This window comes from Mus caroli, unplaced genomic scaffold, assembly GCF_978045245.1.
Source record: "Mus caroli unplaced genomic scaffold, Mus_caroli_1 scaffold_2, whole genome shotgun sequence".
In the NCBI taxonomy this organism is placed as follows: domain Eukaryota; kingdom Metazoa; phylum Chordata; class Mammalia; order Rodentia; family Muridae; genus Mus; species Mus caroli.
In genome coordinates, this window is record NW_028227257.1 from 121,718,508 (window position 1) to 121,745,768 (window position 27,261).

At 40.5% G+C, this 27,261-nt stretch overlaps 1 protein-coding gene across 4 annotated transcripts in view; it reads left to right on the plus strand.

The window, feature by feature from the left end:
* The window catches only part of Ccdc148 (coiled-coil domain containing 148), a 274,321-nt gene that overhangs the window by 156,682 nt on the left and 90,378 nt on the right, over window positions 1-27,261 (plus strand). For all 4 annotated transcript variants that reach the window (XM_085834898.1, XM_021155863.2, XM_085834899.1 and 1 more), the window contains one exon: window positions 23,253-23,393. In XM_085834898.1, coding sequence (XP_085691024.1) covers window positions 23,253-23,393 — 141 coding nt within the window. The remainder of the gene's footprint in view (window positions 1-23,252; window positions 23,394-27,261) is intronic.

A 27,261-nucleotide genomic window follows, 5' to 3' on the forward strand; every position in this document is an offset into this window, starting at 1 on the left:
GGTTTGGAAGCATTCCTGACTTTGGGGTTTAGAGATAGTTACCCTGAAAGTGTCTGCTAAGAAGCAACAGGTGGAGCCAATTGCAAAGAGTGAATAACTCACCATCCTTGCCCTAAAAAAAAAATTTCTGTAGTCCAATAGGGAAGGCAATTTCTAATAAAATTGATTCAGTGTGGTTAATTTGGGGATTGGCACCAAGGGCAAAAATGATGATCATGTCCCTCTGGATCTGGCATAGTTTACAGAGTAAGGGATGCTTGAGCTGAGCATGGTGCAATAGGTAATCAATACTTGGCTTTTACAGGAAGGGCTGGGAAGGGTGGCAGGGCATTCATTACCAGTGTAGGAGAGCCGCTAGCAGTGGCAGGGACGGTGGGAAGAGCCGCATGGAGGTTGGCATGAGGAAAACTCAAGCTGCTTGCGGTGGAATGAAAGGAGTGCTCGCTGATGGATAATGAAGGACTTGACATCTCCTGCAGAGTCTGGGCTTCATCTCACAAAGGAGAAGTTGAAACTCGATAACCTGAATATTAGAGTGGGATTTCAAAGTTTGTCTTCTGAGAATGACAGCTCACCCACAGCATTAAAATTTGGCAAGTTCTGCATATGAATTCACCTGCCGAAAAGCTAGAATATCTAGTTTTGATTACTAGATGCTTATCTTTGTTCTCACATGGCAACATCTGACCAGCATGAAAGGCACCTAGGTACCTTTAGGTGAGGCATGCTGCATGTGTACAGTCTCCTAGTCACTACTGACTGTCTTAATGCCTAGCTTCCTTCCTCTCCATTGGTGTATATGAGCCCATGCAAAGGCTGAGGTCAGGAAAATGATGTGATCTTATTTTTCACTCTGGAAGAATCCAACATAGAATTTGTGAGGTGGGGACATGTTGGGAAGATCATCAGATTAGGAAAGAGATGAGGAATGTTCACTTGAACACATGCCTTTAGTAGATTACAGTCTCTGTGGCACAGGGTTTGGTGACAGGCTGTAAAGGAGGGGAGTCTAGGCTTGCTCTTGACTTGGACAACTGTGGAACCTGTGATGCCACCTAATTTTGCTAATGTAGGTTCTGAGGGAAGGACTGTTTTTCTGTTCTAAATTTGTGGCTTTTAGAAATCTGCTAGGGCCTCACAGTTAGTTGGATATATTGAAGTAGAGCCATGGTCTTGGGAGCCATGAACCCATTCATGGTACTGGAGACCCTCTGTGGTGAGTGATAAGGGGTGAACCAAAAGAGACCACCCTAAAAATGCCAGAGGGAGCATGGAGACTGTGGGTTCATCTATCTAATGGTGTTGGACGGTTGGTATTATTAGTTCTGACACATTTCCAACTTTAAAAAATATGCTGCTAATTTAATTATGATTTAGAATCATTTCCTGTTAATTTCACAGATTATGCCCTACTTTGTAAGTAAACGACAATACCATCCGGGATTCAAACTCCTGCCTATGTGATCCAAGAGCTGAGTGTAGAGTATTGCATGCATGGGAAAACTAGAGTAAACAACTCAGTCAACTCATTGGAAAAGACAAAAGTTATTTTCAATGTTAAAGAATGCCAAGGCACATTAAAATGTACAGAATTACTAGGCAGTTGCATTAGCACTGTCATAACAGATAGCATCTTTTTTCTTTTTTCTTGCTGAGAGTAGTCATGAGTAAGCAGATGTCTGCAATAGGGACAGCCTTGAAAGACAAAATTCACATTTCTAAATCTCTCAGCGTAAGTGGCAATTAGAGTCACACCATCATGCTTTATGCTCTCAGTTTAATACGGTTTTATGGATTAGGACAAAGTCGTCTCCTTGGCTGAATAGTATGGACTTTTCTGTGAGGGCTCATCTCTATTCCTCTGGGAAACATAAGCAGAGTTCTGGGGAGGTTGGACGAATGCTTAAACGAGCTTCCGTGGTGTTGTCATTAACAAGTAAAACTGGCTAAATCTTGAACATAAAACGAACGAATTCCACATTGTTTAGTGCTTATCTGTTCTGAACATTCGGTTTAGGGGTTTACTATGACTTTATGGGAAAGAATAATATTTCCAATTTCTGTGAACATATTGTAACACCACCCTAGCCTCCCGCCTCTTCCTTAATGGCTATTTGGAAGAAATTTGATTCGGGGGAGTTTAGCTTCTCATGAATTCTCAGGGAATTGATGTGTTAAACTTCCATTAGCATTTTTGGTGATAATCTGACAGAGTCCTCTATGCAGAGTTATAATTGGCCCTTAATTTTGTGTTGTATTCTTCACCCTTTCCCTCTCATCTACCTTCCCCCAACCCTGCCCCCTGTTTGGAAGACAATGCTTTCCCCCCTCTCCCATTGTACTCTGGCTGTGTTTTCTAGAAAAAAAGCATTCAGACAGTGCACATATATCTAGCTTGAAGTGTTTATTACTGAATAAGACAAGTGAAAGGGGCTCTGCTGATGATAATAGAAGTCACTTTCTTTTATGATTTTCCCCCCAGTTAATCTTCTTGTGATCTCTGTTTGACTTCCCTGCTTGGCTGCTTATATAGGTGAAATGTAATGTGTTTCCTGTTTGAAGAGTTTGAGAGTCCTGCTATGTTCCTTAGACTATCTTTTGTTGATTGTATGCTCTATCTGGGAAGAAGTGAGCTGAAAGGAAAGTAACACCCACCCTGAAGGCTTCTATTTCAGTCTTCATAAGGTAGGGAGTCCATAAACCATAGTCACTCCTAACCCACTCTGCAGTCGCTTTCTTTAGTATTCGTTCTCAGCCTTGTTCTGTTTCATAGCTCCAAATGGTCTTGCTTCCTAAAAGGGTGCGCTCAAATGTTTACTGATCTATAAGAATGTCTCTGGAGGTCCTTTTAATTAAAATGATAACTGTAGTGGAAATCCCACCTGTTGGAGTATATGTTTATATTAACATAGACCTGTGAATTTAAAAATCACCTGCTAATGCTGAGTTACAAGATAAGCCACACGTCTCTCAACCCTCTCCTTCTAGGCATTATGGTCTCCTAATTACAAGAGAGGAGTTTTTAGATAGCGTCTTCTCAGCAGTCCATTTCTCTTGCATTAGTTAACTGAATGCCTTGTTAGTTACATATCGTAGGTGTTTAATGTGTATTTCATTTTCTTTCCTCCTTCCTTCCTTCCTTCCTTCCTTCCTTCCTTCCTTCCTTCCTTCCTCTCTCTCCCTTTCTTTCTTTCTTCCTTCCTTTCTTTCTTCCTTCCTTCCTTCCTTCCTTCCTTCCTTCCTTCCTTCCTTCCTTCCTTCCTTCCTTCTTTCTTTCTTTCTTTCTTTCTTTCTTTCTTTCTTTCTTTCTTTCTTTCTTTCTTTCTCTCTATTGATTATGTGGGAATCTCACATTAGGCACCCTGAATGCTCTCACCCCCCAGTCCTCCCATGTCTGCTCCTCCTCCCTGAGATTTTCCTCCCTCCCCTGCAAAGGTTTCTATTTGTTCAAAAAGACAAATCCATTTTGTGTTGTTCATATACTTACCAAAGCATGGTCAAACATCTAGTGGCCAGTCCTCAAAGACATCATCTGCACGGCCTTTGGTGTCAACACTGGCCAAATCAGGACCCATGAGCCTCAGTGGCTGCATGAACCATGAGCCTCAGGTAGCTACACATGCTGCTCATACCAGGATGCCCCCCAAGGCAGCAAATCCTGAGGACATCTCCAAGGGATCAGTCAGCTGTACAGATAGCATATGTCCACATGGATGTTGGGCTTCGGTGTGGCCTAGGGCAGCAGCACAGCATCAGGTACCACAGTGGTCCTTCAAGGAGGTCCAATATAGAAAGTAAACCTTTCCAATTCCTCTGTGTGTGTTTATGTGTGTGTGTGTGTGTGTGTGTGTGTGTGTGTGTGTGTGTGTGTGTGAGGCCAAGCACAGGTGAAGGTAGTAGACTCCTTAAGAGCAGTGAGGCCTATTTGGAGATTTTAGGTCATTGGTCATCCTTTAGACAGAATGTGACACTCTGATCTCTTTTTCTGTTTGCTTCCTGATGGCCTTGAGATGAACTGCCTGAGCCATGAACTCCTCTGTATGATCTGTGACTTTACACAGCAGCAATGGGGCCAAGTAACCACGGACTGAAAGTTCTGAGACTGAGCAAAACAAATATTTGTTCTTTCTAGGTTTATTATATGAAAGACTTGGTTATATTAACAGAAAGCTGATGAATATAACCTCTGTTCAGAGAGCATAGGACATAAACTAGAGTCTTAATGTGGAAAATCTGGAATAACTGAAGAAGAGGACATGAAGAAGAATCAAATATGACCAAGTGTGTAGTTTGAAAATACTCTGGCCTCAGTGAAGTGGGAAGTAACAAGAATGGATTCAGAGAAGGTCTCATGCGATGAGGCTGGTGACTGCTAAGATGGGCAGGGAGTTCAGTCAAGAGTCAGTGTGGCCAACAGGCTTTGTGTATCTGGAAATCATGGACCTGCGATGCTGAGGTAATTCCTGAGTTTTGGGCTCAGGCGAATGGGTGTGCATTATAATTATCCCACTTTAGATTAACCTAAAGTTCAAAACGATTAAACGTCATGTTTCAGGGAGCCTATTAATAACAAAGGCACAATTCAAGCTCTACTTTATGATTTCAAACCCTTATTTCTCCATCCTGTACTGCACTTCACAATTGATTTCAGAAGGACTGTGCTCAATGCTGTTGGCATGATAGCTTTTTCTTTAGGCCGTAGAGTCATAGCATCTTAGCCTTGGGAAACATTATAGAGAGTTCCTAGGGTTTCCAAGCTCTTTTGACCATATCCCATAGTGAGAAGACTATTACACCACAAAATGAATATACACATAATGGAAACAAAATTTTCTTAGAAATACTACCACTGCATTACTTGAGGCATGCTGTTTTCCTCTGTTCCCACTTACACAAAAATACTAGTTGCTATTCACAATGTTGACTTTATAATACAAATTACAAGTTGTTTGAAGAAACACTGAACTAGTCCTTTTAAATTTTAGAAGACCTGGAAAGTGATTTTTTAAAAAAGCTATTACTGAATTTTCTCTCTCTCTTTTTCTTTAAATTAATTTTTTTCATGTAATGTATTCTGATCAGAGTCTTCCCACCCTCATCTCCTCCTAGACCCTACTTACCTCCCTACACACCTAACTCCACATCTTCTTTCTCTCTCTTAGTTTATAAACAGGCAAGTAAAACAAGAAAACAAACAAGAATAAAACAAAAACAAATGAAAGAGCAACACCTACTTACAGAGTCAAGTGTGTGAGTGTGTGCGTGTGCATATGTGTCAGTCCTGTTGTATGTAAAAGGCATAGCTTCCTTGGTGCTACCCATCTCTACTGGCTCTTACAATCTTTCTGCCTCCTCTTCTAAATAGTTCCCTGAGCCCTGAGGGGAGGGGTTCGATGAAGACATCCCATTTAAGACTTAAGTTTCCCCAAGTCTCTCTGTCTCAGAACACTGTGCAGTTGTGGATCTTTGTATTAGTTCTCATATCATGTAGTAGGAAGCTTCTCAGATGATGGCTGAGCAAGACTACAATCTATGAGCACAGCAGAATGTCATAAGGCGTCATTTTATTGCTATGTTCCTTTAGCAGAACAATAGTATTTGATTTTCCCTTAGATCCAAGGCCTCTCTAGTCTCATGTTCTTGACCACTTGAGCAGTGTCAGGCTTGGGTTCCATCTCGTGGAGTGGGCCTCAAATCCAATCAGATAGACTGGCTAGTCCCACAACTTCTCTACCACTATTGTACCAGTATATCATGCAAGCAGGTCATCATTCTAGACTGGGAGCTTTGAATCTGGGTTAGTGTTTACTTTTCTCCTCCATAGCATGCAGCGTACCTTCTAGTACTGTGAACACTAATGAGCAGGGATGAGGTTCTAGTTAGGCACCAGAATGACTTATCACTGTTCATTGAGATATGTAGGTGTTATCTTCAGCAATAGGACCTACTATCAGTTTTCGGAGAGCAACCAATCGTCTTGCCAAGCGTCTGAGATGTTTGAAGGTTTCCACGAGGCCCTTTGGCCAGCAACTCAGATGTAACCCATTTCTGGAAGTTTCACTTAGTAGCAAGAGACATCTTGTTGGGGTTTTGTCTCTTCCATTTTGTGGTGATTCTGTTTAGATATTTTAAAAAACACACATTTCATAGGTGTGTGCATATGCATGTTTCTGTGTGCATGTGTGTGCAAGTGTGCCTGCATATGTGTATGTGTGTGTGTGTGTGTGTATGGTGTGTGGTGTGTGTGTGTATGGTGTGTGGTGTGTGTGTGTGTGTGTGTATGGTGTGTGGTGTGTGTGTGTGGTGTGGTGTGTGTGTGTGTGTGTGTATGGTGTGTGTGTGTGGTGTGTGGTGTGTGTGTGTGTGTGTGTGTGTGTGGTGTGTGTGGTGTGTGTGTGTGTGGTGTGTGGTGTGTGGTGTATGGTGTGTGTGTGTGTGGTGTGTGTGTGTGTATGGTGTGTGTGTGTGCTGTGTGTGGTGTGTGTGTGTGTGTGTGTGTGTGTGGTGTGTGTGTGTATGGTGTGTGGTGTGTGTGTGTGTGTATTTGTGTAAAGAAGCTTCTACTGTAGTAAGTTTTCATATCATGTCTCAGATGGCCCCTGGTGTTAGCTGTCCCTCCTTATATTCTCTTTCTTACCTCCCTCTTCCCTCCCCCTCGCTGTGTAATATTTCTATTCAAGCCTTGCCCAAAGCCTGTAACATCATTCCATATTTTGTTGTATCCCCTAGCTTCAGAGATCCTTCTCTCGTTCTTAGTCCTTTACTCTATGTATAACCTCTTGCTATTGTAGTGAGAATTTTGGTTTCTTTGAAAACACAGAAATATTGCAATAATGTTTTACTTTTAATCCCAGATGTGGAATATGGAGCTATTCAGATTGTCCCTAGCAGCTGACTATGATTTGCCTCGTGCTGTAGCAGGGGCATAATTTTGCCAGCTACAGATAGTTTCTGCAAGTGTCATGTTTGGAATTCTGGGGACTCTTCAGGGAGTATATAAAGACTAGGGCCCTAAGAATGAGTTGTTGGTTAGTTACTGTTTGTTGTTGTTTGTTAAGTGTGGTTTGCTAAATAAATAATAATAATAATAATACAAGAAGAAATTAGATATCCTGAGAGCAAATATCAAACTTTCCCCAAGGCACTTGAAGCCCTTAATCAGCAAGAATTAGTCTAATGATAATGATTCCCCCTTTCCCTCCATTCTTTTTTCTCTCTTACCCAGTGTTGGGGGTTGGAAGGGTGGAATAAGGGTGGAATGAGGAAGAACCCACAAAGTAGCCAAAAGTCCAGCTATAGGTTATACAGATTGTAGTATGCCTATTGAAAACTGAGTTTTCTAAGACTTAGCAATCAATAGGCAAGTGATTTCTAATTCCACATCACTATATTAGACAGCTTTGCTTTATTGGCTTCATATATAAAAATTAATGGATAAGTTTGTAAATTTTGTCCTTCAAAAACAAACAAACAAACAAACAAATGACACCCAGCTGTTGATTGTTTTCTGCTTATTAGCATTTAGTTGGTTGTTTTTAAAAAATCTTGTTTTATACTAAGGTTAGGCCATCCAGGATACTATATTAAGTCAGTCATTACGTTTTGCTTAAAAAGTAATGGATCTGAAACAGTCGAGATAATAAAGAGTGCATAATCTCTGTGAGTCTGAAAAGGACTAATAAAAAGCCACAGAAAGTGGAAAGCACTTATCAAGGAGGAGTGATAAAAATGCACTTATGAAGTTACCCAAGAATCCAAAGGATAATTGTGAAGCTAAGAGGAAAAGCCAAATTTTTCAGCTAAGCAAAAATGCCAAGTGGAGAATAGAAAGCCTCAATAACATTCTCACAATCACGGGAACTGTTCCTTGAGTGAAGTTAAACAGAAATGGAGCACAGAAGATAAAACAGCCTAGGCCTATAATGCTGAAAAATGGTGGAACATTTTGGAAAATTTTTAATAGGGCTCTCAACTGTTAGAGGTTTAATAAAATGAAATCCTGACATTATTCAGCTGAACTGAATTTGAAGGCTTACAGCAACACTGAGGGGGAAGAGAAAAGATTTTCTTGCTGCTTTTTACACATACACTCTAACTTTGGAAGAAATATGAGGTGGGTGTTGAAAACCCTGACAAAGTTTCTGGATGTTTTCCCCCATCCAGCAAGCACCAAGGGAATCCAGGAAGCACAGACTCAGCCAGAACTCAGAAAAACTGAGGGTTCCACCACAGTGGGGGCTTCAGAAAAGGAAAGCCTGCGGTGCAAAACTTTCTCTCTCTGTAGCCAATCGTGGGCCAGGCTTGTGATTGTCATCATCTTACCTCTGAGCATAAGTCAAGAACATTGTCCACGGGGCTACACTCTCCTGAACACTTCCTAACCCCTTCCACGTTGTGTAAGTTCTGGACAGCACAACACACATTTGTGCCAGCTCCTAAGAAATTGGTAGCCCATCCTGAGAATGTGATTCATGTTGTTCAAGATGACAGGGACATGGAGAAGCAGCGTCTGGTCTGGACATGGTGAGTTAGAGTCTTCCAAGAGAGAATAAGTCCAAGCTTTGATTTAAGTAGGGTCAGGAGGAGGTAGGTAGATGAAGGATAAAGGGCAGACTCCAGATTGTCTACAATTATACCACACCATACAACACCCCAAGAAGCTTGGCATAGCCCTGGCAAATTATCTACATATATATGTGACGTTCTATAAGCTCTAGCAAATGTAGCTTTTAAGGTCTTATTATGTCAGTCATGGGTACTGGTCAGACAGTACGTTTTTTATTTCTCCCCCAAGATAATTACAGCTTACTTATGTTTCCATAACTGTGGCTGATACAATGTTAATGTTTAATTATCTGTAATTGTTTAAGAGGACGATAAAATATGCATGTTTCTCTTTGCTGTTCATTATGCTTTCAAATTAAGCCGAAGAGTCTGCGACCTTTTGTATACGGGAACTTCTGCAATCAGTGAAATTGAATCAGAAGATGAGTGACTGTAGAGGTCACACAGCTCGGTCCTTCCTTTAATATGTGAGAACTCTGTGACACATTCGATCAAAATAGTAATATTGTTGGCTAGTTGCAGAGAAGGGACTGAAACGCCTCTGTTCACTTTCTTTATGCAGTATTGACATAACTGATTTTTTAAAAGCCCACAAATTTGATGTAAACACGTTTTAACACTGTTACCTTGACATTAATTGCAGTGATTGCCTTTAAAGTTTTCAGGGCTTTATTTTTATTTTTTTTTAATTTTCATTGCATTCCCCCCACCCCCCGAGAACATATTACATTGTAGCTTCCTTTGAACCATTTTACTTACTGCAAGAACAAAGAAAATGTGCTAAGCACTCCAGCTTAAGTCTTAAAGTTATTTGTAGCTGATGGACACACTCTGGATGCTATTTGTCCCTTCATGGGCTAAGATCTCATTCAGAGATAGTGTACTTAGCAGGAATGTTAAAGCATTTAACTAAAGACCTGGAAAAAAATGTCCTGTAGTTAATAATCCGAATAACGTTTTTCTTAAAATGTGCACCTGGCTACCAGGAAGGCACTCTTTTCTCGTGGCTATTATTGTCACACGGCTCTGCTAGCATGCTCTGTTTGGAGCTGTTTAATTAGCAGAGCCTTTAAAATGAAATTGCTGGAACGTTCTTCTGAGCCTTTCTCCCTTTCAGTCGGCGTCACTCAGCTTTCTTTGCTTTCTTGGCCTATTGTGCTGTATCGATTCCTTCACCCACCTGCCAGCTTCCTTAGTATTAGGCCTCTCGGAAAAACCTAGCAATGGGTTATCTTTCTTGCCACATCCAAACCTCCCTTTCCAAGGATGCACTGGGTAGGATTTTCTCCCTCAATGGCACCTTTCTCCACTGTTTGTCACCTTATTCATTCATTATGTGATTTGAAAAGCCCCATTCGGCTGTACCCATGGTTTGAGCGCCCAACTCTCACTGTCAAGATCACACAAGTCTGGCTTGTATAATCATGTCTTTGGTCACAATTATAATCACAAGCAATGTCATGAGTTATTGATTCAGGTGAACATCTGAAGCCTCTGACTATTGTAGTCATTCCAACATCAAGCAGAAACAGCTTGGTTTCTGAAGGCTCATGTCTTACTTCAGATTCCCTGGCCCCCATGCTTCTTTGTTCTCTTGCTGACATCTGCAACCTACTGGTTTGTGACTATTGAACTTGCCTGTAGTTTTACAGTCCTGTGGTAAAATCTATATGGATCCTTCAAAAAAAATCAATGTAAGATGTCTTTTCTGAAGACCAGAAGAGGGATTCTTTTATACTTTCAAATGCTAGAAAAAGGCAACTTTGTCAACTTGGGCACACTGTTTAGCTTGATTAATTACTTACAGGTCATTATTAAGTATTTATGATGTACTAATACTCTGCTTGACAGTGTAAGGGGGAGGCCAATGTATGAACTACGTTCTAAATGGAAACAATATGTTTAGCATAATTAGTGAGAAGTTATAGAATGGTACATGAAATAAGGAGAGGTGCATGCAGTAGCGATATTTTATGAAACCCATGAGCCATGATTTGAACCCCCAGCTGGGTGATAGGTATCTTATGAAATAGAGAGAAATCAAGGACATTGCAAGACACGAGTTTGTATCACCTCTTGAGGTTAGGAATGTGTTGGGGTCTTAAGAGATGACTCACTGGTTAAGAGAAATGACTGCCCTTCTATAGCATCTCTGTTCAATGCCTAGGGCATGCATGGCTTCTTACAACTGTCTGTAGTTCCAGTTTCAGGAAATCCAATGCCCTTTTCCAGCCTCTGTAGGTGCCGAGACTATACATGGTTCATAGAAAAACAGGCAAAACATACAAAAGAAAGAGCAAGAATAAGAACAGTCATTTCAGGCCAAGAAACAAGCTTGCATAGAATTGCATACTAACAATGTGGGGTTAGGAGTGAGAAAGTCAACTTAATCAATTGACATCACCCTTGAGAACCTTCTAGTCTTGTTCAACACATTTAGCTGAAAGATTTTGAGTAAACTAAAGAATTACAGCCAATCTCAATGGGTTTGAAATTGATTTCTTGAAATACTCATCTAACATTAAATACATACATAATACATACATACATACATAAGAAATCAAATTATATACATATATAAAATCATCAAATTATATGTATAAAAATCATCAGGTTATTTATATCATCAAAGATTGTTGTGAAATGCAAAGAAACACTTATTTTGATGGGCACACTCTTCACACTCAAGGGAGTCTTGTGGTTCCACTGACAGAAGCAGGTATATTTGAGGAGAGACAAGTACCCTAGGCGTGGTATGAAGCTGTGGCAAGACCATAGACCCCAAGTTTAGCTTTGGAAGTCTGGACCATAGAAACACTAGCAAATAGGAACGTCTTTAAGAATTTGTGTGGAGTTGGATTTCGGGCAGAAAGCTGATAATGTAGATTTTACAGTCAAACCTTCAGGAGAAGATTTCATAGACGAGGCTTAAATGATGACATAGAGAGTCATACTGGAGGTGAAATGGGGTATAGATTAGTGGCTAGGGGCAGGGAGAGAGAAGCATGCAGTGTCGCAAGTGTAGGAGGGAGCTATGGCACAGCATGCAAGGGAAAGGATCTTCCTTGCCAGGTTGGTCAACAGGTGGATGAGAGAAGAGAACGATCCCCTTTGAGTATTCCGGAGGGAGGCTGTTGGCAGCAGTTGTCAGGACACTGGATTAAGACTATGAAATTGCAGAGAAAAGATAGACTTAAAGGCAAAGTATGCAGCAGGATGCTGGGTAGTGACATGTTCTAGACTTCCAGTCCAGGGGACTCAGCCATGCTGATCAGAGAGAGGAAGTGGGGTAGAGACTGTACTTGCAAGACAGGTGTAGGCATTTTCTTGTTTATTTTCCTAGATGTGGCAAAATATATTTTTAGAAAACTAAGAATTTGAAGTTAATGTAAAATATTTAAAAGGTAAACTATTAAGTCACTTTAGTCATATTTGGAAGATATTATGTCTCAATTTTAATTTCATATGCTATCAATGAATGATGCTTGAATGAAATACTTGCAAAATTATCTATTACCTTTTGTTAGAGGAGGTTTGCACACTTGGGTAGTTTTCCTCTTTGTCAGCCAGATGAGTCCAAGGATCAGAAAAAGTTTGACTTTAGTTTTCATTAGTCTCGTTTGTTTTTTGTTCATAAAAGAAATGTGCGTTTAAAAAAAGGGAAAATGTACCCAGCCTTGAAAGGTTAGAATAACTTCAGAGTTTCTATTATCAAGTCAGCAAACCTCTTTCCAAAAGCCTCTGCACAGATACAAGAATTACTTTATGCTAATTAAATCGTACTACAAATGTAGTTTACATTGTTAATTGCATCTAAATATTATAGATGTTTTCTTATCAACAAATATAGAAATGTAGCATATTTTATTAGTCATAGATATTGTATGAATGTACAATTTTTTTTCTTCACGGTGACATTTATTTATAAACCCAAAACCCGATTAGTCCCATGGCCTGCAGGATGCGCTCTCTCATCCAGGTAGACCTGAAGGTTACTGGGGAGGGACAAACAGGGAGAAAGTTAACAGTCCTGATAATGTGCTTCTCAATTTATCAAGTATTTAACAAACAAGAACAAATGGGGGAAGAGGGGGAACAACAAGTGGCAAAGTGTTGCCTTTGGTAGGAAGAACAAATCAAAACAAAAAGCAATACACACGTCACCGGTCGCTGTAGAAACGGGCTACACCACGGTGACAGAGATTTTGCTGGGCACAGACAGCTTCAAATACAGTCATGAAGTCAGAGACTCTCATTCCCTTCAAATACCTCATGCTTCCCACTAGACCTGTAGAGTTCCCACTAAAAGGGCACGCCTACAGACGCTCCTAACAGATAAAACAGCTTTCTCCATCTGGTCAGAGAAACAGCTCCTACCGCTGTCTGCAGAACAGGGTTTGTGGCAGGGAAAGCCAGACTGGCTGAGAACTACTTTGGTGAATGACAACACTGACCAGACAGCTCTTATTCAAGATCAAACGTTAGTCTAAGAAATCAATCCTGCATCCCTGAACATCATCTCTAGAGAGGGTCTCCCACATCCACGCCCTCCCCACTGGATTAATACTAGCCCTTTTAAGACCCATCCGGTGCCAATGTGAGGTAGACAACTTTTTACCAAAAGTGAGGTAGAAAATCCATACTAAACAAAATCAGTGTGGTTAGGGGCGGTGTGGTGTCCTGCCCTGTAACCCTGGCTCACACGAAGCCAGAGAAAGCCCCAGTCCTATGTAACTGTACACAGGTGATAGCATCATCTTCATACAGCACCAGACTGTCAGAACCTCAGTAGGAGAGATGTTCTAAATAAATATATTTTGGCTCCATTGCGTGTGCGTATATATTACACACAGACACACAGACACACACAGACACACACACACAGACACAGACACACACACACACACACACACACACACACACACACACACACACTTCTTAAACAACAGGGAAAGCAAGCCTAGAACTTTGGCATTCCTTTTAATACCTACCAGAACACAGCAACCTTAGAATCTTCCAAACCCAAGAAAACACACAGACAAGACAGTAATTGTGCTGCTTCAAGCTTAAAAGACTTCCCAACTCAAATGATTAAGCTTTGGCTTAACTACACAAGACACTCTGGACCATCCATCAAAGTGTCTTCATCCCGGCAGCCTCTATGGCCCAACACTGTCAGTTCTGTTTAGGGTACCCTTGGGTGCTTCCCCAGATAAGTTAGACTTAACAAGGATATTGATTGGAGGAAGTTTAGTGCACTGGGGGAACAGCCTAGACTACTAGGCTCAAACCAAGATAAGGGGTTACCTGCCAGCCATGATGGAGCACAGGTTTGGAGACTTCTCATGAACAAAAGTGACAGATTGGTGAACACCTTCCGATGATTATACTTTTGGAATGTACAAAATTTTAATTAAACCAACTTCTATTGCTGGGTATTTAGACATCCCCTGAATTTTGAACTACGCTGCAAAGAGAACTGCTAGGGTACATTTTGTTGTGCACTTGTCTAGTTGATAGTTGTCTAGTCTATTGTTTGTGTGGTTTCTACTGCTATGATAAAGCACCATAACCAAAGGCAACATAGGGAGGAAGTATTTATTTCAATTTACAGCTTACAGTCCATAATGAAGAGAAATCAGGTCAGAAACTCAAGCAAGAATGTGCATGCAGGGTCTGAAACAGAGGCCATGGAGGAACACTGCTTACTAGCTTGCCCTCTATGGCTTTGCTTAGTTTGCTTACTTATAGAACCCAGGACCACTTGCTCAGGGCTAGCACTGCTGATAGTGGGCTGGGCCCTCCAACATCAATTTTCTGCAGACTTAACCTCAGGAAATTTGATGGAGGCATTGTCTTAGTAGGCTTTTATTTTTTAAAACCTACTTTAATAAGGGTTCTTAAGTACTTCAACCTCCCTTATAGCCCATCAACCAAAGGTGGGGGAGGAAGATGGCTAATAGGACAAGGGGGATATGGGCCTGTTTAGAAGTAGTTCTTTGGGGTGATTCCAATCTTTGTTGTCTGCAGCCCAGTCCACTAACAAAACACCAAACATGAATCAATAGTGGCTGATCCAGAAGAAATGCAAGGCTCTGCTGATTGGAACAATTCCACTGAGGTGGCAAGAGGCAGCCGGAACTCCATCAGAACTTGTTTGGTGTGCTTCTTTCTACCAAGTTATGACAAATGAAGAAAGCAAGGCAAACTGATGTCAGCCTCCTCCATTGTCTTTTGGGTTACACTCTTTCCAAACATGATATGTCCTCTCAAGTGTCTACTCCAGCAAAACATCACATGCCCTTTCACCAGATAGCTTCCAGAAAAATACCACGTGTTCATTCTCAGCAAAACATCCTCTTACTTGTCTGCTTCAGCAAAACATCATCTCATAAGACAGCTTTCAGAAAAAACATCACATGACACAACTGAGTCTCCAACAAAACCAGAAATTCCCACTTTGTCTCAGTTTGTGATTCCCTCTTCACAGTTAAGTCCAGCTTCCATCAAGTAGACAAAACAACTAACTAGTACAATGATAATATACAATGATAATTAACCAATTGTCCTTGAATAATTTTTCTGGAGGCAGGTATAAGGATGAAAGGCTATGTGTATTTTATATTGTGAAACCTATTTACATATTGATAAGAGCTATGAAAAGTATTTGTCTAACAACACATATTCATACCCAGGAAGTTCCATTCTATGTTTGCATCTTAATTTATGCTTATTTTCTATGCTTATATTGTAAAGAAGTTGGAATCTTTCAGTAGTCTTTAAACCTTTTAAGGTCTCTGGACCATTTCAGAATTTGAGCAGTAGTTGGATATGTGATGGTGTGTGTGTGTGTGTGTGTGTATGTGTGTGCACACTCATGTGCCTGTGTCCATGTGTGTATGTGTGTGCCCATATGTGTGTAGAGGACAGTGATCAACGTTGGATATCTTCCTTCACTGTTCTTTATCATACTTTAAAAATACTACTTTTGAGAGCCGCTGAGGCAGCACCCTTTTGGGGCCGCAGACATCCGACACCCTCCCAGCCGGAGGGCAGTGGTCTGCCCTGCACGGGAGCCCACTGCCTCAGGAGCAGGGAGCGCCATCTTGGTTCCGGGACTCCACCGAACTTAGGAACTTAGTCTGCACAGGTGAGAGTGTGCACCACAGAAGCTGACAGCTTCTGTGACCTACCAAAGCAACACAACATCTGGGAAAGGTCCTGTTTTGGGCCTTCTTCTTCGGCCAGAAGGAGGTCCAAACACCAGATATCTGTGCACCTTCCCTTTAATAGGAGAGCTTGTCAGCAGAGAGTGCTCTAACCACTGAAACTCAGAGGAGAGAGCCTGTCTCCCAGGTCTGCTGATAGATGGTAATCAGAATCACCAGAAGAACAATCTCTAAACAGAGACAACTATAACAACTCCAGAGATTACCAGATGGCGAAAGGTAAACGTAAGAATCTTACTAACAGAAACCAAGACCACTCACCGTCATTAGAACCCAGCACTCCCACTTTGCCCAGTCCAGGGCACCCCAACACACCCGAAAAGCTAGACCTGGATTTAAAAGCATATCTCATGATGATGGTAGAGGACATCAAGAAGAACTTTAATAACTCACTTAAAGAAATACAGGAGAACACTGCTAAACAAGTAGAAGACATTAAAGAAGAAGCACAAAAATCCCTTAAAGAATTGCAGGAAAACACAACCAAACAGGTGATGGAATTTAATAAAACCATCCAAGACCTAAAAAGGGAAGTAGACACAATAAAGAAAACCCAAAGTGAGGCAACGCTGGAGATAGAAACCCTAGGAAAGAAATCTGGAACCATAGACGCGACCATCAGCAACAGAATACAAGAGATGGAAGAGAGAATCTCAGGTGGAGAAGATTCCATAGAGAACATCGGCACAACAATCAAAGAAAATGGAAAATGCAAAAAGATCCTAACTCAAAACATCCAGGAAATCCAGGACACAATGAGAAGACCAAACCTACGGATAATAGGAGTGGATGAGAATGAAGACTTTCAACTCAAAGGACCAGCAAACATCTTCAACAAAATTATACAAGAAAACTTCCCAAATCTAAAGAAAGAGATGCCCATGAACATACAAGAAGCCTACAGAACTCCAAATACGCTAGATCAGAAAAGAAATACCTCCCGACACATAATAATCAGAACAACAAATGCACTAAATAAAGATAGAATACTAAAAGCAGTAAGAGAAAAAGGCCAAGTAACATATAAAGGCAAGCCTATCAGAATTACAGCAGATTTTTCACCAGAGACTATGAAAGCCAGAAGATCCTGGACAGATGTTATACAGACACTAAAAGAACACAAATTCCAGCCCAGGCTACTATACCCAGCCAAACTCTCAATTAACATAGATGGAGAAACCAAAGTATTCCACGACAAAACCAAATTCACACATTATCTCTCCATGAATCCAGCCCTTCAAAGGATAATAACAGAAAAAAACCAATACAAGGACGGGAACCACGCCCTAGAAAAAGCAAGAAGGTAATCCCTCAACAAACCTAAAAGAAGACAGCCACAAGAACAGAATGCCAACTTTAACAACAAAAATAACAGGAAGCAACAAATACTTTTCCTTAATACCTCTTAATATCAATGGACTCAACAACCCAATGAAAAGACATAGACTAACAAACTGGCTACACAAACAAGACCCAACATTTTGCTGCTTACAGGAAACTCATCTCAGAGAAAAAGATAGACACTACCTCAGAATGAAAGGCTGGAAAACAATTTTCCAAGCAAATGGTATGAAGAAACAAGCTGGAGTAGCCATTATAATATCTGATAAGATTGACTTCCAACCCAAAGTCATCAAAAAAGACAGGGAGGGGCACTTCATACTCATCAAAGGTAAAATCCGCCAAGAGGAACTATCAATACGGAATATCTATGCTCCAAATACAAAGGCAGCCACATTCATTAAAGAAACTTTAGTAAAGCTCAAAGCACACATTGCACCTCACACAATAATAGTGGGAGACTTCAACACACCACTTTCACCAATGGACAGATCATGGAAACAGAAACTAAACAGGGACACAGTGAAACTAACAGAAGTTATGAATCAAATGGATCTGGCAGATATCTACAGAACATTCTATCCTAAAACAAAAGGATATACCATCTTCTCAGCACCTCATGGTACCTTCTCCAAAATTGACCACATAATTGGTCACAAAACAGGCCTCAACAGATACAAAAATATTGAAATTGTCCCATGCATCCTATCAGATCACCATGGACTAAGGCTGATCTTCAATAACAAAATAAATAATAGTAAGCCAACATTTACGTGGAAACTGAACAACACTCTTCTCAATGATACCTTGGTCAAGGAAGGAATAAAGAAAGAAATTAAGGACTTTTTAGAGTTCAATGAAGATGAAGCCACAACATACCCAAACTTATGGGACGCAATGAAAGCATTTCTAAGAGGAAAACTGTGATGGTTTGTATATCCTTGGACCAGGGAGTGGCACCATCTGAAGGTGTGGCCTTGTTGGAATAGGTGTGACCTGGTTGGAATGGGTGTGTCACTGTGGGTGTGGGTATAAGATCCTCACCCTAGTTGCCTGGAAGTCAGTCTTCCACTAGCAGCCTTTGGATGAAGACATAGAACTCTCAGCTCCTCCTGCACCATGCCTGCCTGGATACTGCCATGCTCCCACCTTGATGATAATGGACTGAACCTCTGAACCTGTAAGCCAGCCCCAATTAAATGTTGTTTTTTTTATAAGACTTGCCTTGGTCATAGTGTCTGTTCACAGCAGTAAAACCCTAACTAATACAAAAACTCATAGCTCTGAGTGCCTCCAAAAAGAAACTAGAGAGAGCACACATTAGCAGCTTGACAACACACCTAAAAGCACTAGAACAAAAGGAAGCAAATTCACCCAACAGGAGTAGACTGCAGGAAATAATCAAACTCAGGGGCGAAATCAACCAAGTGGAAACAAGAAGAACTATTCAAAGAATCAACCAATCAAGGAGCTGGTTCTTTGAGAAAATCAACAAGATAGATAAACCCTTAGCCAGACTCACTAGAGGGCACAGGGAAAGCATCCTAATTAACAAAATCAGAAATGAAAAAGGAGACATAACAACAGATCCTGAAGACATCCAAAACACCATCAGATCCTTCTACCAAAGGCTATACTCAACAAAACTGGAGAACCTGGATGAAATGGAGAAGTTCCTAGACAGATACCAGGTACCAAAGTTGAATCAAGATCAGGTTAATGATCTAAACAGCCCTATATCCCCCAAAGAAATAGAAGCAGTCATTAATAGTCTCCCAACCAAAAAAAAGCCCAGGACCAGATGGGTTTAGTGCAGAGTTCTATCAGACCTTCAAAGAAGATCTAATCCCAGTTCTTCACAAACTATTCCACAAAATAGAAACAGAAGGTACTCTACCCAACTCATTCTATGAAGCCACAATTACTCTGATACCTAAACCACAAAAAGACCCAACAAAGATAGAAAACCTCAGACCAATATCCCTTATGAATATTGATGCAAAAATCCTCAAAAAAGTTCTTGCTAACTGAATCCAAGAACACATCAAAACAATCATCCATCCTGACCAAGTAGGTTTCATCCCAGGGATGCAGGGATGGTTCAATATACGGAAATCCATCAACGTAATCCAGTATATAAACAAACTCAAAGACAAAAACCACATGATCATCTCTTTAGATACGGAAAAAGCATTTGACAAGATCCAACACCCATTCATGATAAAAGTCTTGGAAAGATCAGGAATTCAAGGCCCATACCTAAACATGATAAAAGCAATCTACAGCAAACCAGTAGCCAACATCAAAGTAAATGGTGAGAAGCTTGAAGCAATCCCTCTAAAATCAGGGACTAGACAAGGCTGTCCACTTTCTCCATACCTATTCAACATTGTACTTGAAGTCCTAGCCAGAGCAATTCGACAACAAAAGGAGATCAAAGGGATACAAATTGGAAAAGATGAAGTCAAAATATCACTTTTTGCAGATGATATGATAGTATATATAAGTGACCCTAAAAATTCCACCAGAGAACTCCTAAGCCTGATAAACAGCTTCTGTGAAGTAGTTGGATATAAAATTAACTCAAACAAATCAATGGCCTTTCTCTACATAAAGAATAAACAGGCTGAGAAAGAAATTAGGGAAACAACACCCTTCTCAATAGTCACAAATAATATAAAATATCTTGGCATGACTCTAACTAAGGAAGTGAAAGATCTGTATAATAAAAACTTCAAGTCTCTGAAGAAAGAAATTATAGAAGATCTCAGAAGATGGAAAGATCTCCCATGCTCATGGATTGGCAGGATCAACATTGTAAAAATGGCTATCTTGCTAAAAGCAATCTACAGATTCAATGCAATCCCCATCAAAATTCCAACTCAATTCTTCAACGAATTAGAAAGTGCAATCTGCAAATTCATCTGGAACAGTAAAAAAAACAAGGATAGCAAAAACTCTTCTCAAGGATAAAAGAACCTCTGGCGGAATCACCATGCCAGACCTAAATCTTTACTACAGAGCAATTGTGATAAAAACTGCGTGGTACTGGTATAGTGACAGACAAGTAGACCAATGGAATAGAATTGAAGACCCAGAAATGAAGCCACACACCTACGGTCACTTGATCTTTGACAAGGGAGCTAAAATCATCCAGTGGAAGAAAGACAGCATTTTCAACAAATGGTGCTGGCACAACTGGTTGTTAACATGTAGAAGAATGCGAATTGATCCATTCCTATCTCCTTGTACTAAGGTCAAGTCTAAGTGGATCAAGGAACTTCACATAAAACCAGAGACACTGAAACTTATAGAGGAGAAAGTGGGGAAAAGCCTTGAAGATATGGGCACAGGGGAAAAATTCTTGAATAGAACAGCAATGGCTTGGGCTGTAAGATCGAGAATTGACAAGTGGGACCTCATGAAACTGCAAAGCTTCTGCAAGGCTAAAGACACCATCAATAAGACAAAAAAACTACCAACAGATTGGGAAAGGATCTTTACCTATCCTAAATCAGATAAGGGACTAATATCCAATATATATAAAGAACTCAAGAAGGTGGACTCCAAAAAATCAAATAACCCCATTAAAAATGGGGCTCAGAACTGAATAAAGAATTCTCACCTGAGGAATACTGAATGGCAGAGAAGCACCTGAAAATATGTTCAACATCCTTAATCATCAGGGACATGCAAATCAAAACAACCCTGAGATTCCACCTCACACCAGTCATAATGGCTAAGATCAAAAATTCAGGTGACAGCAGATGCTGGCCAGGATGTGGAGAAAGAGGAACACTCCTCCATTGTTGGTGGGATTGCAAGCTTGTACAACCACTCTGGAAATCAGTCTGGCGGTTCCTCAGAAAGTTGGACATAGTACTACCGGAGGATCCAGCAATAGCTCTCCTGGTTATAAAACCAGAAGATGTCCCAACCGGTAAGAAGGACACATGCTCCACTATGTTCATAGCAGCCTTATTTATAATAGCCAGAAGCTGGAAAGAACCCAGATGCCCCTCAACAGAGGAATGGATACAGAAATTATGGTACATTTACACAATGGAGTACTACTCAGCTATTAAAAAGAATGAATTTATGAAATTCCTAGCCAAATGGATGGACCTGGAGGGCATCATCTTGAGTGAGGTAACACAATCACAAAGGAACTCACACAATATGTATTCACTGATAAGTGGATATTAGCCCAAAAGTTAGGATACCCAAGATATAAGATACAATTTGCTAAACGCATGAAATTCAAGAAGAATGAAGATCAAAGTGTGGACACTATGCCCCTTCTTAGAATTGGGAACAAAACACCCATGGAAGGAGTTACAGAGACAAAGTTTGGAGCTGTGATGAAAGGATGGACCATCTAGAGACTGCCATATGCAGGGATCCATCCCATAATCAGCCTCCAAACGCTGACATCATTGCTTACACTAGCAAGATTTTGCTGAAAGGACCCAGATATAGCTGTCTCTTGTGAGACTATGCTGGGGCCTAGGAAACACAGAAGTGGATGCTCACAGTCAGCTATTGGATGGATCACAGGGCTCCCAATGGAGAAGCTAGAGAAAGTACCCAAGGATTTAAAGGGATCTGCAACCCTATAGGGGGAACTACATGATGAACTAACCAGTACCCCGGAGCTCTTGTCTCTAGCTGCATATGTATTGAAACATGGCCTAGTCGGCCATCACTGGAAAGAGAGGCCCATTGAACTTGCAAACTTTATATGCCCCAATACAGGGGAATGCCAGGGCCAAAAGAATGGGAATGGGTGGGTAGGGAAGTGGGGGGGGAGGTATGGGGGACTTTTGGGATAGCATTGGAAATGTAATTGAGGAAAATACGTAATAAAAAATATAAAAATTAAAAAAATACTACTTTTATTTCTTTTGCATGTATATAAGTGGGTATACTTATCTCACAGCACATATATAGAGGTCAAAGGAAATCTTACAGGAATGGAACATATTTCTGTGACTCTTGTGGATACTGAACTTAGGTAATCAGGCTTGGCATCACATACCTTTACCCACTGAGCCATCTCATTAGCCCTATCTACCATAATTCTTAAGACAGGTCTTCTCACTGATAGCCAAGAATGTGTTGGTTTGGCTGTACTGGCTCTTCTGCAGTCCCAAGAATTGCCCTGTCTCCACCGCTCCTAGTGCTGGGGCCACCGTGCTACACTTTGCTTTTTTACATTAGGTGCTGGGGATCAAACTCAGGTCCTCATGATTACATGACAGACACTTGACTAACTGACCCATCTTCCCATGCCCCTCATTTTTTATTTTTAAAAAGAGCTGTTTAATCTAAGTTCAAGATTTATACAAATGTATAAAAGCAGATTTTCTTGTTTAAAATTTATTTTATTTAGAAAGTTAATGTTTTTAATTGAAATGGGATTATATTACTTTCCCCTCCCTTTCCTCTCTCTAGCCCCTCCTGACTACCATCCCTCAAACCCTTCCTATTTCCCCAACTCACAAGTTGATAGCCTATTTTTTTCTTTTATTGTAACTCTGTGTGTGTGTATGTATGTGTGTGTATATGTGTGTGTGTGTGTGTGTGTAATGTGCTGGGTCTATGTTTGTTGTCTGTGTCTGTATGGTTTCAGTACTGGCCACTGGCCATTCTTCACTGGACAACCAATAGCAACTTGTTCATAAGAGAGGTTAGTTCTCTTTCTATCAGCAGTTATTGGAATGAAACGTATTTGCCTTCAGATTTTGTCTAGGGGTGGGACCCCATGAAACTTTCACCACTCCACATTAACATGTCCATTGGCAATGTATTTCATATACAAGGCAAACATATTATTCATTGAGCTAAACCCAGCCTAGAACCTTTTGGAAGTCACAGATTCTTTGAAGTAAAATCATACACTTTTATGACTCCCTGAGTTCAGCTAAAGAGTATGTGGATGTGTTATTTCTAAGTTGCTGTTTTCTATACTAGCATGCATATGTAATCCTCACATACACATAAAATATACATGTACATTTGGAAAAAACTTGAGTCTCTTTGACACAAAACCTTGTCCCATGTGGAATCACGTGACAGTGTACAGTTACAGAAATTAAGGGTTTCTATGTGTTTCAGGTTTCTCAATGGCGAGCCCAACAAGAAGAGCTCTCAAGACTGGAAATGGAAATTTCAGCCAGAAGACGAGAAAGGGAAGAAGAGAAAGAGAAATTGTGGAAAAAGAAGGAATTGCTACGAAGGGAGGAGACAGAGATTAAGGTATGCAATCTCCTGCTTTCTTGGATGTGCGAATGGGTCCTTAATTGATCCACTGAGCTTTGATCGCTGTGGGAATTTGCCATAGATTCTCCCTGGCCATTCCAGGAACATTTGTGAGAATTGATCAGTTTTGCTTTATCCTTTCTGTGATTGATGATAAGAAGGCCTATGTTGTTGGCTTGTATGAAGACAGGTGTCTGTGACTAAGTTCATTGTATATTGGGGGAAAAGGGCAAAATTTGTGGCTATTCTTAAGTCTTGTACTAAGAAGGAATATGGTAAAACTTGCAGCGTACAAGGAGAGCATTTCCGTTTATGGTAGTATAGTGAATGATAGTTAGAAATGTACTTGTTGGCAGAATACATTTTAGTGGGTACAGTGTAAAATTCATAGAATGCCAAAAGGCCCTTGAAGACTTCATTCTTGATTTATTAGATATTTTCAGTTATACAAATTTACCATTCTTCTTTTGGACAAATGTCTGTTTCTAAATCTAAAAAAACAAAACCTCACTAAAATCTTATCCATGCCCCTGAAGTTCTGCTGCTGATCTACAGAAGATGTAAATGCGTGGGGCTTGTTTTGATTATTTTATTATAGCATCTAGACATTTTGTCTGATCCTGCAATAAAAATTTCAAACTTTGCAGTAAAGGTATTTTAGTTAAAAATGTTATCAGAGTTATCAAGCAACATTTCAGGAAGCTGCTGACTCTGGAAATCATTCATGAAAGGCAGTTACCTTGTGACCATGCAAAGAAAGGAAATTGATCTGCCACAGAGCTCCTCCAGTCTTGCATACCAGGGCCCAGAAAGTTCACTTATATTGACTTGATCTGCATGATGTAGAAAGTGATTTTTTTTAAAAAAAAGAGCTGCTTACAGTGCTGAGAATGACTGATTCGTCCATTGGTGGACTAGCTTTTGCACTGTGACCGTGGTTCATATTTTGGGGTCCTGTGATCAATGGAGTCTGTGGAATCCTTGTTTAAGGAGTTTTTCCTTCAGAGTTGAATACTGGGGGATAAAGGAACTGTGGACTTTAAAGCTCTGAGCCAGTTTTGCTGCATCTCTGACACCTTACTTGCCCTTGATCTTGACCTGTGCTGTGTCTCTGCTCCATCAGGCTGAATGTACTGAGAGGCAGCATGTGTGCAAAGCGGCACACTGGAGGTTCTATGACCACTTGACAAATTCAGCCAGTAAGGGGTTGCTTTTTGCAACTCTAACATTTTTTAATTAAAAATTGAATTCCATTTATTCCTCTAAAGAACCAAATCGGGTAGTTTCATCAGGCCCACATTAAGAAAAGTGATTTCTAAAAGGAATAACTTCGCAAGCCTCAATAATTAGTAAGTATTGATCATGTTTCAGATAATGGAAGTGAACTGTGTATCTTTGTGGGACAACTCACTAATTGTTAGCTGTTATGAACATTTAGGATTTGAAGTGTGCATGCCTAGATATGCCTTCTATGTAGAGGGCTCTCATAGCATTTCTTCCCAACAAGTAAGTATGGCCCCAGAAAACATTGTATATCTAAGAAGACAGTGCCTCTCACTACATTTAGAGCAGGGAATTGCTGCTCACTATCTTCTTTGCAGTTGATACAGCAGGTTTCCAGAAGGTAAAGAAAGGAATTTTAAAAGGTGAGTTAGCAAGATTTTCTGAGTTTTCAGAAAGGGATGACATTTGGCTTCAGAAACATTAAAGCAAGTGAGCAAACACAGAGAGAGCAAAGGGTGGAATGATTGACAGCTGCATTGGCCAAGGTGATGGCAGGACTAGTAAAGCCTAAAGCAAGAATACACCGTGGAGATCAAGGAGAACTTCACTGACACTAGTTGCAATGTCCTTTCTATGTTTTTGAGTGTAAGCCCTAGCCTATAACCTAGGAGCATCGAGGAAGCAGATGCTGAACTGCTGTCAAGGCAACCACATGCCTAGTTCATTTGTTCAGGCTCCAGATGCATTCTGTTAAGCTGCCTGCAGGGCCTCATTCCCCATCTTGCATGTGATAATGAGGGACACATAGGAAAGGGGAGACCACATATCTCATGCATGTAGAGTTGTGGTAAACCTATTGTGCTTCTGCAGGCTCTGACATTTGATTTTAATTCTTAGAAATTTTTACAGTACCAAGGTATCTGGTTTATTTCACTTACTTTATTCTTATAGTAATTTTTTTTTTCATTTAGGAAATATTTTTTAAAAGACAGAGATTCATATATTAGTACCCTTTACCTAGCAGTGAAATTTTTCATATGCTTCATATTGTCTCACATTAAAAAAAAAAACAAGGAAGTGGTATATTGCAAAGTTGAAGTCATCCCCACAGGCCTCCATCTTTACCTTCTTCTCTTCCCTAGAGGTTGGGTTTCTGTCATCCCAGGACAACACATAGCAGTTAAAACATTTGGATGTGTAGGCTGCCATTTCATCTCTCTCTCCATGAGCACTACCATTCTGCCCCATCCTGCACCGCTCCTCCTCCCATCCCAGTTTCTGTGCTAAGCTGTTCCCATGCTAACAGCACAGAGTCGAGCTGGTTTGTTTGTCTCTTTAATTAGAGTTTTAGTGATCCATAGTAGACGCCCCTGCCACCTTCTGCATTCTCCTCACTGGCTTTCACGCCAGCCTGCAAAGGTTTCTTGTTTTGCCCCATGTGCAGCTGTGGCCACAATGCAGACACCCTTTGGCCTAACCAGAGCTTTCTCTATCTAGGCGGTTTTAGGAGTCAAATAATTATGATGTAGGATCAATGTAATTTTAATTTTATATGATTTTTAAACTTTATATGATTATTATAATTGTTTTTTTTTGTAAATTCTGCCAATTTGACAAATGTGAAAAGCATCCCATTGGTATTTCAATTTTATTTTCATTGTTATTTGTGAGACTGAATAGCTTATGATTATTGGAACATTGTCTCTTTCATAGTTTGCTTATCTGTACTTCATATCTGTTTCTTTGTTATTTATTAATCTATAGCTGCGGCTTACAATTACAGGATACGATGTTTTAATCAGCTACTGGGGTTACAAGGACTTTGTTTTTCTGGTCATTTGCCTTTTAATATTGCCTGAAGTTTCTACAATTTCAGAGAGTTTAAATGACTAAAGAAGAAAGGCATTTATCTCTTCTTTATAAAGTGTTCTTTCCTTTCTGAACTAGGACCCAGTAATGAGACCATCTCTGAAGACAGCTCTTGTTTTTCTCTACAGAGGGCCATATACTTTATAGTGGCTCAAAACCAGCTTCTGTGTTATTGTCTAGACCTGGGACACTGCGCTGTGAACCAATGTGAATGTCAGAGTTCTCATGCATGACACTAGCTTAGCATTGTGCATCGACCCCTTTGATCCTCTGGTGCCCAGCCTAAAGGAGGCTGCCCTGCCAGTTCTCAGGGAGTGATCATGCTGTGCTTATCCCTACTCAGTGTCTCACCAAGTCCTGGACTATTAGTTGTTCTAGTGAGCTCATCGACCCCTTTGATCCTCTGGTGCCCAGCCTAAAGGAGGCTGCCCTGCCAGTTCTCAGGGAGTGATCATGCTGTACTTATCCCTACTCAGTGTCTCACCAAGTCCTGGACTATTAGTTGTTCTAGTCAGCTACTCAGACCCTTATTAGGGTCTAGCCTTCCTCTGATATCAGCTACATCTCCTCGGTCTGATTTTGGAGTTCATCTTTCTATTCAACCCTAGGGCTGTGCCTCTTTGTGTGTGTGTGTGTGTGTGTGTGTGTGTGTGTGTGTGTTTGAGAGAGAGACAGAAACAGAGACAGAGAGAGACAGATTTTGTTCAGCATTACTACACATTTACATTTGCATATTTATTCTACATACTTCTACATAATGGTGAGTTCCATT